Here is a 14,541-nt window from a genome sequence, read left to right as displayed (position 1 = left end):
AGTTTTTCATACTTCCCTAGATTTTTAACTTAGGATGGGGAGGGGCGGCAGGATGCCCATGTGAGAAACCAAGAAAAGAATAAATAGGAGGGGCTAGGGAAAGCAAATGGGTGTGATCCCAATTTACAAGAAATATTTACATTCAGAATTCAAAAGAACGCCGTCGCTCTATACATATTTATATACAAATATGAGCACAGCACACCATGAAAGGGTGGGTTCTAGGTTTTACCAACACTTAGAAAAGCCTGACCCAAGTAGCATGAGCTGCAGAGGTGGGGGAACTTGTCACTGGAAAAGTACTGCATGTGCATTAGCCAACTGGTTTTGAGGAAGGGGTTTTCTAGCACACAGCGTGCTCCAGGCTGGAGCAGGGAATGCTGTCCCAGGGGCATGGCAATGTTGCGTGCCAGGAAGACCAGATGATGGGCAAGTACCCACCATGACAGCAGAGCTATCTCCGGCCCCAGTGACTCCATCTCATTCTAACTCTAACAGCCCCCTGTGTGAGTTTGTACCCTGTCTGGCCCCTTTCTAAGGAGAGCACCGAGCAATGCTGGCCTCTTAACTTTGCCAAGAAAGGACTCCCACTCTCATCAGTCATTGCTGACTTGCTTCCTTGAACCCCCTGGCTAACATGGGAAGCCCTCCTTTTCACTGCTGTCCATGGTGCTCTGGTCTGCCTCACGTTGTTGATAGCTTTGCATGGAATGAGTGGCTCGGGATGCAGCCAACCTCCACAGACGTAGCTGACGAAAGTGAAAACAAAACATTCACTGCTACAACTTAAATAGGTCTCCTAAGTGCCAACTAACTCAGTAATAAATACACACACACACACACACAACCATAGTGCTTTGGATGCAGATTCTTGCTAATTTATATGTACACCTTAAAAAGATACTGAAAAGTATATCTGCAATTTAGTAACAAAAAGAAAATTATTTAATACATCTCCTTCTTCATCGAAGAATTGTCTAAAGAATATTCTCTTGATGCTCTCGTAAGTTAGTAACAAGGACAGCTAATCTGGGTGACCCAGTAAACTGCAGGGAGAGCCTGTGGCGCGGAGGTTGCCAAAGGAAAGGGGCAGGACGTTCAGGGGCGGCATGGCAGCCCTGGGCGGGAGGGCAGCATAATGGACATGTAAACTCTCCCACACTGACACCGTTTGCAGGCCATGCTGCCTGCTCAGAGCCATATTGCTAAGGCGTGAGAAAAGGCATTGCAGAGACCAAACAGACATGATGGGTTGAACAAGGCTCAGAGCCCATAAAGGTCCCAGGGTACGCGTTCCCTGTTGTGAACACTTGATTTGTGCTAGGATGGGCTCTTGAGTGCTTCTGCTTCCCTGGTGAACCTAGCACTGAAGACTTTTGCAGGGCAGTGTGGACAGGTATCAGGTGTTGGCCTTGGAGACAGGGATATGGCATCTTGGTGCTTTGCTCCACTTGGGCTATCAGATGGCCAGATGCCCAGACTTTGAAAGACCAGAACAAACTTGCACATCAAGATGGCTATTTCAAGAACAAAGATAACTCCATGAATCTTGCTGACGCTGTTAGGAAAGCACCATACCCAGTAAGACAGCCAAAACAGACATCCTGTGTCTGCGCAAGAGCCTTCACGCAGCCTGTTGCCTCAACTCACACTACTGGACCACCAGTTTCGAAGCGGAACTGGGGCCACTGTGAGCAGGGCGCCCACAAGTGCCTGCCGGGATTGGCAGCCCTTCCACACAGGCATGTGGTCACTGCCTGAGATGTACAAGGACTACACTGAGGCTAAAAGTGGCAGCACTGGGCAAAAACATGCCCAGGACCAGGAATTAGTCTCTATTTGCTCTTTTAGGCACTAAGAATCAATAAATCCAAAGAAAACTTAATAGTAAACATAACCAACTGAAACCTAAGAGATTGAAAGCCTCCACCTTTTCAACAGGTTCTAGCTAGCATCCTCAGCACACAGCTCGCCCAATCACTCCTGTCATGCTTCCTATGGGTCGGTTCCTTGCTCACACTTTAGAAGGACGGGCTAAGCAGCTAGAAGGCTGCCTCCATGAGACTGCTTGTGAAAGTCCCCATGAGGGCCTAAACAAGAGTCCACTTCGTTCGTATAACAACTTCTTTATTTAACATCTACAAGATCTGAATATCTTGCAGCTTTGGACCAGGTCTATACAATCTCAATTTAATAGTGCAACCTGTGCAAGCAGAGAGAAAGAGACACAGAGAGATGGGGGAGAGGGAGAGGGAAGGGGGGAGAGGCAGAGGCAGAGAGGGAGGGAGAGAAGAAAAGAGGAAACAAAAAGACCAGTTGTCCCCTCAAATGTTTTTATAAACATCTATTATAGGTGAAACAAAACTTACCCATGTTATAGATAATGTCTATTCACATTTGTACATTACCATTTTTAACAGTTTGAGATAAACTCTACAATGTCTTACACACATTAAACAATATTCAAGTTACTGAGTAACAATAATAATTAACAACAAAAAACCGTACAGCAGAAGCCTCAAGTGTTTCCTCATTGTCTAGTTTACATCTCAAGTACTATTTCCCGTTTCAGTGACAGTCAGATAATGAAGTAAAAAAAGGACTGTTTGCAAGATGGAAGCCAATTGTACTTCTTTCTAAACTATCTTTAAGTTAAAGAAAATGTAATGTTAAGAAAAAAAGGCTTACAGCCATCTTTTCAGCACACATTAGGAATACTATTAACACATTAAAATTAAGTTTAAGAGTATTATCGCACAATTTAAAAAGGGCTTGTACGTATTACTTTGACAAGAAACCGGGAGCCGGGGAGTGGGTTTGAAGCAATACCCAGGTATAAACACGACAAAATGCAATAACCAGTGCTGTACAGTTACGAGATTTTTCTCTCCCATATTGACTTCTGTGTTAATCTTGTTTATGCATGCTCTCAAAGACATGCACTGTCCAAACAAAAACTACAAAAGAACCTGAAGGCATGATATGCAACCTCTCATCTCATGCTTTAATAAACCTATTGTTAAGGTTGAAAAAGAAACCAATCTATATTTCGCTATTTAGACTGGAAACACATGCGTGGGGAACACCCGGCCCGCAGGCGTGGGTGTGCTGCGTGACCCTGAGCACTGAAGAACACAAAGTAAAGCCAGTTGGGGAAGTTCCAAGCATTTTTAAACCATTAACAAATTCAGACAGACAGACACATGCACTTAATTCATACACACGCGTGCGCACATTTGTGTGCGCGGGGACACACACACACACCACACACACACACACACACACACACACCACACACGGACACAGACACATGCACCCATCTCCCTTTGCTCACCGCAACCAAGAGCAGAAGGGTGGCCCAAGGGAAACAAAGGAAAGATGTATATACCACTGCGGCGCTGACTTATGGGTTTTCTATTCCAGGTTTGCCCTTCCTCCCCCAAAATTAACTAGAGAGCACAACTGAAAAAAATATATAATTCTTTGGAAGCTGTCCCTGATTTTTTGCATCTCCAAAGCCGTGTTCTCTAGGCGTTGCTCAGGTTGGCGATGCTTTGCGGGTGGTGCTGCTGCCAGAGCTGCTTTTGCTGCACGGCAAGCTGCTGGGACTGGTCTGAAGTCGACAGGAGATTTACAAGAGGAGACACACAATTTGCCGGAATGATCAAACCTGCAATTAGCAATAGAATCTATAAAGCGGAAAGTGGTAAAAAAACAAAACAAAACACACTGTATTTTACAACTTCAAAGCAGATTCCAAAGAGGCATAAAGGTGAGTGAAGGAATAAGCACTCCTTGCAAGGTTGCTATGATCCACTAAGATGCAACAGAAACCCCAGTGTAAGGCCAGGATCGCGGCTGAGTGGTAGAGTGCTTGCCTAGCATGCATGAACTCCTGGGTTTGATTCCTCAGTAAAACTCACAGAAAAAGCTGGAAAAGGGGGCCAAGAATTTAGCCTAGTGGAAGAGTACTTGCCCAGCATGCACAAAGACCCATTTTGTGTGTGTGTGTATGTGTGTTTTGTTTTTTGGTTGATCTTGGGGCTTGAACTCTGGGCCTAGGTACTGTCCCTGAGCTCTTCAGCTCAAGACTACCATCCTACCCCTTGGGCCACAGCACCACTTCTGGTTTTCCAGTGGTTAACTGGGGATAAGAGTCTCACTAGCTTTAGTGCCTGGACTGGCTTTGAACCAGGATACTCAGATCTCAGCCTCCCCAGTAGCTAGGATTACAGCCACTGAGTCCAGCCAAAGACCAGGGTTCAATTCCTCAGTACCACATACATAGACAAAAGCTGAAAGTGGTGATGTGACTCAAGTGGTAGAGCTGTAGCCTTGAGAAAGCCCAAGGACAGCGCTCAGCCACAGGACTGGCAAAAAAAAAAGTTCATGCAAACTCTGGCCATAAAGTGCCCATGTAGACAGACACTGGGCACTAACTGGCCAGCTGCTAGACACCTGTGGCTGAGCACTGCCATGGCTCCCTGCAGGAGTTGGACTTGTGTCCTGAAACGTCTGGGCCTGCCTGGCTCAGTGCGGAGCCATGAGTAGAAGACTGAGCTAGCTTCACAGCAGGGAGCCCCACCCACTGGCCATAGCAGCAGCAGAGGTGAGGAAGGCCATTTATGCTCACAGGGTAAAAGGGCAGTTTCATACTCACTGCTGGAAGAGAACAAGGTGTTAGGAGAAAACAGGACAGGCTCACATTTTCTCACAACTTCAACAGAAACAAAACCTTTGACTCACCTACAATTCTTTGCCCATCTTCTGTTCTTAGCCGAACTATCTGCATTTTCACATTTGTGCCACTGACAGAAGCAAGAACACCCTCCACTTTAGTCCAGACGCTCAGCACTGAGCCACACAAAACATAGTATGTGCGGCAACGAAGACCTATTTCACATACTAATCCCAAGCTTGCTTTTTTGCAATTGCCGCGCCTAGGAAAGACAGGGGAAAAATGCATGTGCTTACACATTCACATACAAGCTTTGAAAGGTCGAGCAGAGTTTCAAGAGAAAGGGTCTGACACCATTTTCCTTTACTGACTTCTTGAGCTTTCCCTTTCCAATTTAAGGGCTACTACTCATTTCTAAAATTTCCATGCAGCTTGCCCAGCTGTATAAATGAGGACTATTTACTACTGGTAGCATCGGACATCCTCCCCCCCCTATTTCTTTTAATTAATTAATTAATTAATTAATTAATTTGCCAGTCCTGGGCTTGAGCACTGTCCTGGGACTTTCTCAAGGCTAGAGCTCTACCACTTGAGCCTCAGCATCACTTCTGGCTTTTTTCTGTGTATGTGGTACCGAGGAATCAAACCCGGGTTTTCACGCATGCTAGGCAAGCACTTTAACCACTAGGCCAAACTCCCGGACCTTAATTTTTTTTTTTGCCAGTTTTGGGCTTGAGCTCAGGGCCTGAGCACTGTCCTTGGACTTTCTCAAGGTTAGAGCTCTACCACTTGAGCCTCAGCACCACTTCCGGCTTTTTTCTATGTATGTGGTACCAAGGAATCGAACCCGGGCCTTCGTGCATGCTAGGCACTTTAACCACTAGGCCAAACTCCCGGCCCCTTCTTTAATTTTTTTGGGGGGGAAGGGTGTGGAGGGAAAGTGTAGGTCGTGAGACTTGGAACTCTGGACCTGGGTAATGTGCCTGAGCTCTTCAGCTCAAGGCTATAGCCCTACTCCTTGAGTCACAGTGCCACTTCCGGTTTTCTGGTGGTTAATTTTAGTGCATAGGCTGGCTTTGAACCATGATCTTCAGATTACATCTATCTTGTTTTTTTTCTTTTTGCCAGTTATGGAGCTTGAACTTAGGGCCTGAGGACTGTCCTTGGGCATTTTCCTCAAGGCTAGCAATCTGCCACTTGAGCCATAGCACCACTACTGGCTTTTCTATGTATGTGGTACTGAGGAATAAAACCCGGGTCCTTCGTGCATGCTAGGCAAATAATCTATCACTAGGTCAAACTCCTGGCCAACATCTATTTCTTTAACCACCAATAATACCTTGTTGTAAAACAGATTGGTGTCAAGTCCCTAGTAACTAAAAGGTACAGACCATGTATAAATATAAGAAAAATGGGCTGGAGGCACAGCTGAAGCAGCAAGGCCTTGCCCAAGAAAACTCAAGGTCCTGAATTCAAATCTCAATAACAGAGAATGGAGGTGGGAAAAAAGGGGACAGACTGGGTCTATCAATAGCGCCTGGTCTACACATCACAAATACTTAGTAAGGGGCTGGAAGTTTGGCCTAGTGGTAGAGTGCTTGCCTAGCATGCACGAAGACCCAGGTTTTATTCCTCGTTACCATATGCATAGAAAAAAGCTAGAAGTGGTGCTGAGGCTCAAGCCCAGGACTGGCAAAACAAAACAAAACAAAATAAACTACCTCTAATAATACTTAACTTGTTCATTTACACATGGACATATTAGTATGAAGGTATGTTTAAATCCCAACTACATTTTAGAACATGAAAGTACCAACCAGTAAGCGTGCGTACACGTATCTGCTGACGAGTTATACTGATCCAGCCAGTGCACCAGGGCGTCATCTGAGACGACCTGTAAAAATCAAACCCAAATCCCACTGAAACAGAAGCATCTTCACAGAAAACTGGCTGCTGAACTTGCTCTCCAATTAGAGGCAGCCAACTTAATATCATCTCTACCCTCACTAACAGCTAAATTTGGATATGATTCAAAATGCTCTCATGTTTTTCTTCTTATAAAATAATTTTTAAAGGGCAAGCTGAGTAACACTTGTTTTCAAATAAGAGTGTACGGTAATACCCAAAAGTAAGAATTAATAGGAATGTTTGTGGAGAAGTTACTTTGAATTCTCTAGAATCAGGGCAAAGATAAACATTACATTGCTCTCAAAATATTCAAAAGTTGTTGGGAAGGAATTTGCCTCGGCACTGTAAATGGGGGTTGTCACCACATACACTTTCAGATCATACTCTTGATAGTCTATTTATAGTCGGCAACATTAAGACTAGGCAATAACACTCATTATTGTCATGGAAAATTAACCAAATTCAAACTGGAAAAATAATTTTATGTCTGGAAATAGCTCTTAACATTGTTTCACTATTTTATTAAAACAAAAACAACAAAAAAAACTATTGACAGTTTTATGCACAATTATAGAAATTACCTTCTTATACTTTTTTCTTAGATCAGCATAGATTTCTAATTTGAGTTGCTTCCCTGTATTTGGCCGATAAACTAAGAAGAGTTTCTTTTTAGGGTTCACTTCTTTAACTAAGATGGCAGTCTTCTTGTTGTTCCTTATCTTTTAAATACAAAAAGGAGACAATGTGAAGATGTGAGATTTGGTAGCACGGGGTTCAAAACATGCACAGTATTGACCCACCACCAGATGAGTGGTCTATGGGGCGGGGCTCCATCTGCACAACCTCCATCGGAGATAAGAGTCTCATAGGGACTTTTTCTTTTCTTTTTTTGGGAGGGTCATGGTGTTTGAACTCTGAGCCTAGGTGCTGTACAAAATGACCAACACAGCTGGTCGTCACATGTATCTCCAGTTCACCACTCAAAAATTAGAAAGGCTGCTGTGGGCCAAATGATAATAGAGCAAGAGCACAGAGGCAGCTCAGGGACAGCACCCACACTGCTAAGTTCAAGCCCCACAACTGACCAAAAAAAGATCAACACAGAAAATCCCTGACTTTGGCCATGAGTTTGGCCTAGTTGTAGAGTGCTTGCCTAGCATGCACTAAGACCTGGTTTCCTTGGTACTACATACATAGAAAAAAAAGTCTGAAATGGTGCTGTGGCTCAAGTGGTAGAGCTCTAGCCTTGAGAGAGCCCAAGAAAAGTGCTCACACCCTGAGGTCAAGTCCCAGGACAGGCAAAAAAAGAAACAAACAAACTAAAAAAACCCTAAAATTTGTAAATAGTGAACACAAGGGATCTGCACAGGAAAATTTCTTGTCTGAGCCCATGTGTTTTCGTAGTACACGTACACACGTACGTACACACACACACACACACACACACACACACACACACACGTGTGCATGTCTCCAACTGAGGGTCTCACTCAGGGTATAGAGGAGCTGTCCCTAAGCCTTTTATGCTCAAGACTTTACCACATGAACCACAGCTCAACTTTCAGCTTTTTTCATGGATAACTAAAGAAAAGGGAGGGCCGGCCAGTCTTTCCTGCCTGAGCTGGCTTCAATCTGCAATCTGCAGATCTCAGCCTGCTGAGTAGCAAGGATTACAAGGTATGAACCACTGGCACGCAGCTATTAACAAGTCTAAGCTTGCATCTATAACACTTTCTCAAAAGGTACTAGGTAAAAATACACATAAGCGTAATTTTAGCAAATTCTTACACTAAAGTAAAGCTAAATCCACCAGAAGCACGGCACAGAGCCCAGTGACAATTACAATGTGAGCGATGAAGACATTTTATGACATGCTGGTGCACAACTACAATCAGAAAGTTGAGGCAGAGAGGAAAACAGTTTATAGTCAAGGAAGAGAGAGAGGCAGAGGGGAGAGGTGTTATATATCTAAGCAGTCATACTTGCAATGACAAGTAAAAGCCGTCATCTGGTCCTGTCAGATCGGCCCAAATCTTGGTTGCTTCCTCCCAGGACATCCCCCGCTCCACACTAATCTGTAAGGAAACCATAAAGCTTCCATTAAACTCACCTCGGTAAGTGCCCACCCCCAAACACTCAGTGAATGAACACATTTCCAGACTTACTGTGTATAATTCCACATGGCCAGAGGTGGAGTACCCCGGAGTTAGAAATTTCTTCACATCACTTTTCCTCACCTTTTCATCCCCAGAACCAAGATCTATAAAGAGAGAGAGAGAAAACAAAAATAAAATGTAAGACAACACTTGAGACATGAACACACATGACATCTCAAAAAGTCCCCACTAACCTAGTATTCCCATATCGTATCTTCCATTTTTCTTGGCATTTTGAACAACCGCAGTGAGTGTGTCTGCAAAGTACTGGAACAAGGCGTTCTGCTGATGTACCTCCATGCCGAGAATTCTATTTAAGAATTTTCCTATGTTGTTATAATCTGCAATGACAATATGATGCAAACAACTTCTTACATACAGAGTCATCAAAACATCCTTGCAGCTGGGTGGTTGTGGCTCACCCTGTAATCCTAGCTATTCAGGAGGCTGAGACCTAAAGATGGAGGTTCAGAGCCAACCAATTCGCCACAAAAACTGGAAGTGGTGCTATGGCTCAAAGCGGCTGAGTACTAGCTTTAAGCAAAAAGAACTCAGAGATAGTGCCCAGGCCGACTTCAAACCCCACGATGGACATAAAATTATTCACGTAGGCCTACTCTGTGGCCAGCCACACTAACGTGCCTATTTCTACTGCCAGCTACCTCTAGCCAGGAGCACAAGCTCCAGAGATGCTTTATATTTTTTGGGGGGAGGCAAGGTGGGGAGGGTACCATATTGGAACTTGAACTCTGGACCTTCCACGTCTTAGGCAAGTATATTATCACTTGAATTATGCTCACACCCTTTGCTTTAATTTTCCAAACTGATCCTGATGTTCTGGTTAAGGCCAGCCCAGACTGTAATTTTCTACTTCTCACATTGCTGGGATACAGGTAAATTATCACCATACCAAGCAGTCAGTTGAGATGGAAGTCTTTCTTAACCTTTTACCTGGACTGGCCTCAGACGTCAATACTGTTGCTCTGCCTCCAAGTAGTGGACATTACCAGGGATGATCAAGTATATCTAGCTTAACTTTGGTTTTATGCCTATCTCTCTGAATAGCCTGGGTTGGCCTTGAATCCTGAATCTTCCTTGCTCCCATTCCCAACTGCAAGGATTACTTGTGCAAACAAAAATTCCATGTCTAGCCAGTGGTGGCTCACCTAGGTAAGCCTAGCTAGCTACTCAGGAGGCTGAGATCTGAGTATCAAGGTTCAAAGCTAGCCTGGGCAGAAAAGGACCTAAGACTCTCATCTCCAACTAACTTCTAAAAAATGGGAAGTGGGGCTTGGCTCAAGGGTAGGGAGGGAGCCTTGAGCTGAAGAGCTCAGGAACAGCGCCCAGGCCACAGTTTAAGCCCCATGACCCACCAAAAAAGAAAAAAAAATTCATTTCTAGCACAAATAGGTGCCTTTTTTTTTGGGGGGGGGGGGGGGATACCAATCCTGAGACTTGAACTCAAGATATGGGCACTGTCCCAAACTTTTTGCTCACAGCATTCTATCACTTGAGACACAGTTACACTTCTTGCTTTTGTGGTAGTTAACTGCAGATAAAAGGCTCATGGACAGCCAGAGTTCAAGTCCCATGGCCCACACACACAAAAAAAGAATGTTACTTCTCCACATTAACTCCTAAGGTTGTAAATGCTAGCTATGAAAGTAGGTGAATCTCAATCAGGGCTGCCCACTGTAATGCCAGGCAGAGCTGGGTAGTAACATCTGGGCTCCATTACTGGACTGGGAGCTTGAACTCTGGACCTGGGCACTGTCCCTGAGTTTTTCACCTCAAGGTTACGACCCTACCCTTGAGACAAGTCCCACTTTCTGTTTTCTAGAGGTTAACTAGAGATAAGAATCTCAGATGCTTTTGTGCCTGGGCTGGCTTTCAACCTGGATCCTTAGACCTCAGCATCCTGAGGAGCTAGGATTACAGGTGTGAGCCACCTCGCCCAGCTTTCTGGCTTTTTTTTCTATGTATGTGGTACCAAGGAATTGAACCCAGGTATTAATACATGCTAGGTATGCATTCTATCACTAGGTCAGACTCCTGGCCCATAGATCTTTATTTTTTAAAAGCATGGCAGCTAATCCTATTCACAGTCAGATTTACTCTATATTGTAGGATTAAAACTTCTAACTTGAAGCTTCCCTTGTTCACAAAAGCACACTTAACAGCATGAACTTTATTAGCATGTAACAATTAGATGCACTCAAGACATTTATCGTATTACCTTTATCAAGAGTAAGGATTCCTGAGCGATCTTCGACATTGATTAATCCCACTCCTATCAGGCCTTGTCGAACATCTGCAAGAAAGTAATTGCATGTGCAACTTTGTGGAAGGACTCAGCATGGCTCATGTGGTAGAGCACTTGCCTAGCATGCTTCTGAAGCTCTAGGGTCAATCTCCAGGACAGCAAGAAAGAAACAAAATGAAAGAAGTAATACAAATGACTTGGGGGTAAGCTGTTATGTGATTAATCAAACTGAATCAGGTTCTAGCATTAAAATGCAACCTTTATTTGGTTCTACTGTGCCAAGTATGTCAATGAAATGGTGCCCATAATGTACAACCATCTTTGGACACGCTCAATCCTACAATATTTCAGTCTTATTCTAGATTCTGTAACTTCTCTTCTTGGCTTTATTTTTTCCTATAATGGATTGAAACCAGAAGCCCTTTTACAGCTAAGCTATACTCCTAGTTTTTCATTAAAATATGTTAATTTCCAACTGCAATCTTGGACATCCTACATGAAATCCTGTCTGTGCAAACATCACCTATAGATTCTGAAAAACTGCAAGAACTGCAAGATACAATGAATTCCAGGAAATGAAACAAGAGCTAGCTTTCTTTCTTTCTTTCTTTCCTTTTTATTCGTTTGTATGTTTTTGAGAGTGTAAGGGAGGGGGGGAGGACAAAAATATGGTGGGACTAAGAGTAAACACAGAAATGGCACTCACTGGACAAGACGTAGAAAATAAAATATGTAACTTATGAGTGAGGACAGAAGGAAACACTGGGTGAAGAAAGGGGTGATATTGTCCAAAAAGAAATGTATTTCTTGGGCCGGGAGTTTGGCCTAGTGGTTAAAGTGCTTGCCTAGCTGCACGAAGACCCGGGTTCGATTCCTCGGTATCACATATATAGAAAAAAAGCCAGAAGTGGTGCTGAGGCTCAAGTGGTAGAGCTCTAGCCTTGAGAAAGTCCAAGGACAGTGCTCAGGCCCTGAGCTCAAGCCCAGGACTGGCAAGAAAAAAAAAAAAAAAAAAAAAAAAAAGAAATGTATTTCTTACCTTTTGTAACTCTAATCCCTCTGCAGCACATCAATATTATTTAAACAAAGAAACAAAGAATGCCAGGCCCTGGAGGCTCATGTCTGTAATGCTAGCTAGCTACCTAGGAGGCTGAGATCTGAGGATCCAGGTTCAAAAGTCAGCAAGAAGCTTTTTTTTTGTAGGTATTATGTTCATTTTTTTTCTGTTTTTGTTGGTCATGGGGCTTGAACTCTGGGCCTGGGCCTGGGCGCTGGCCCTGAACTCTTCAGCTCAAGGCTCCTGCCCTACCCTTGGAGCCACACCACCACTTGAAACTTTACGTCTGTCCTGGAGCATGAACTTTGGGCCGAGGCACAGTCCCTGAGCTCTTAAGTTCAAGGCTACCACCTAGCCCTGGAGCCTCAGAATCACTTATCTCCAATGGTTAACTGGAGATAATAGTCTCCAGGACTTTAGTGCCCTGACTGGCTTTGAACCACGATCCTCAGATGTCAGTCTCCTGAGTAGCAATAGCTAAAATTACAGGTAAGAACACCTTGCCTGGCACATGAGACTCCAATTAACCACCAGAAAATCAGAAGTGGTGCTTTGGCTCAAAGTGGTAGAGCACTATCCTGGAGCGAAAAGGGCTCTGGGACTGTATGGAGGCCCTGAGTTCAAGCCCTATTGCTAATGAGAAAAAGAAAGGAAAAAAAAAAATAGTAAAATACTGGGACTGGAAGTCAGGTCCAGTAGTAGAGCGTTGCTTGACAACAAGCAAGAGGCCCAGAAGTTCAAATTCTAGCACCTAAAAACAATTAATGTGAAATATTAGCTGACAATATAAGACATAAAGCTTCCGGCCAGATGCAAGTAATGCAAAAGGTAAAAATAATAGCTAAATAGGCAATGTGCCTGAATCATATTACCAACAGAAGAGTTGGTAGAGCTTAAAGAAATATGGAGGGGCCAGGAGTTTGGCCTAGTGGTTAAAGTGCTTGCCTAGCATGCATGAAGACCCGGGTTCGATTCCTCGGTACCACATACATAGAAAAAAGCTGGAAGTGGTGCTGAGGCTCAAGCGGTAGAGCTCTAGCCTTGAGAAAGTCCAAGGACAGTGCTCAGGCCCTGAGCTCAAGCCCAGGACTGGCAAAAAAAAAAAAAAAAAAAAAAAGAAAAGAAATATGGCTCCAGGATATAGCTCGGCTATGAATTGTACACACACACACAGTGCCTCAATCCTAGCACTGCAAAAATACAGAAAACTTCTAATTACCAATGAGTGAATGTGTGAACTGTCAGTACATTATACTTAATGTTAAATTATGCTAGACTGTGATGTAAGTTATACTTAGTTTCTGCAGAATAGAAGGAACTAGAGCCTCATATTCACTAGGAGCCAATCAACAGCTCTATCGATTGAGCTATGCCCTCAGCTATTACAGACTATGTGGCAACAAAAGCCCATTACTGGAGTTGGGCCCCAGTGGCTCAAACCTGTAATCCAACAGAATCACAGTTCAAAGGCAGTCCAATTAACTAACAAAAAGCCACAAGCGGAACTGGAGCTCAAACAGAGCATTAGCCTTGAGGAAAAGAATCTCAGGGACAATGATGTCCAGGCCCTGAGTTCAACCCCAGCATGAGCGAAAAATAATGAATGTAAAATTTTAGTTTCTGTAGCCAGGCACAGTGGCTCATGCCTGTAATGCGAAATACCCAGAAGGCTGAGTTCTGAGGATCATGTTTCAAAGCCAGCCCAGGCACTAAAGAACATGAGACTTGTACCTTTAATTAACCACCAGAAAAGTAGCATTGTGGCTCAAGGCGGCGGAGCAGTAGCCTTGAGATGAAGAGCTCAAGGACAGTGCCCATGCCCAGAGTCCAAGCCCCGTGAATGACAAAAAATAGTTTCTGAATTATTAACTCTGAAGTACATTCCTTAAAGTTGCAAAATTTGATGACATTTATACAGGAAAAAGAAATTAATCACTGTTTAAGTTACCTTTAAAGAACTCTCCAGGGTAGTCTGGAGGTGGTGACACCATCGGAGAATCCAAGTTGACAATGGATTTCATGACAATTTCTAAAGCATTTCTTCCATACTATTAAAAAAAAAAAATCAGAACACAATTGTAACATTCGGAGATACTTCAATTACATTACTGAGGTATGGTTCAAGTGGTAGAGTTCCAAAACAAAAACCATTTACACTCAAAATGTATGAGAAGCATTCTCAATAATCATGTATGTATGTATGTGTGCATGCGTGTGTGTGTGTGTGTGTGTGTGTGTGTTTCTTTTTGGTCAGTCTTGGGACTTGAACTCTGGGCCTGGGTGCTGTCCCTGAGCTCTTCAGCTCAGGGCTACCACCCTACCCCTTGAGCCTCAGCCTCACTTCCCATTTTTTTAGTGGTTAATTGGAGATAAGAGTCTCTCTCAGTCTTTAGTGCCCAGGCTGACTGGCACTGAACCGTGATCCTCAGATCGCAGCCTCCTGAGTAGCAGCTAGGTATACAGGCATGAGCCACCACAC

At 43.8% G+C, this 14,541-nt stretch overlaps 1 protein-coding gene across 4 annotated transcripts in view; it reads right to left on the bottom strand.

The window, feature by feature from the left end:
* Positions 1 to 2,110: 2,110 nt before the first annotated feature.
* The window catches only part of Sbno1 (strawberry notch homolog 1), a 49,210-nt gene continuing 36,779 nt past the window's right edge, over positions 2,111 to 14,541 (bottom strand). For all 4 annotated transcript variants that reach the window (XM_090319898.1, XM_090319899.1, XM_090319900.1 and 1 more), the window contains 9 exons: positions 14,011 to 14,110; positions 10,979 to 11,053; positions 8,937 to 9,083; positions 8,752 to 8,846; positions 8,569 to 8,661; positions 7,168 to 7,305; positions 6,496 to 6,572; positions 4,747 to 4,940; positions 2,111 to 3,670 (listed from right to left, as the gene is read on the bottom strand). In XM_090319898.1, coding sequence (XP_090176024.1) covers positions 3,528 to 3,670; positions 4,747 to 4,940; positions 6,496 to 6,572; positions 7,168 to 7,305; positions 8,569 to 8,661; positions 8,752 to 8,846; positions 8,937 to 9,083; positions 10,979 to 11,053; positions 14,011 to 14,110 — 1,062 coding nt within the window. In that variant the 3' untranslated portion in view covers positions 2,111 to 3,527. The remainder of the gene's footprint in view (positions 3,671 to 4,746; positions 4,941 to 6,495; positions 6,573 to 7,167; positions 7,306 to 8,568; positions 8,662 to 8,751; positions 8,847 to 8,936; positions 9,084 to 10,978; positions 11,054 to 14,010; positions 14,111 to 14,541) is intronic.

This window comes from Megascapheus bottae, chromosome 28 (assembly GCF_031878675.1).
Source record: "Megascapheus bottae isolate mThoBot1 chromosome 28, mThoBot2.hap1, whole genome shotgun sequence".
Lineage (NCBI taxonomy): Eukaryota > Metazoa > Chordata > Mammalia > Rodentia > Geomyidae > Megascapheus > Megascapheus bottae.
This window is presented reverse-complemented; position numbering and strand designations above follow the sequence as displayed.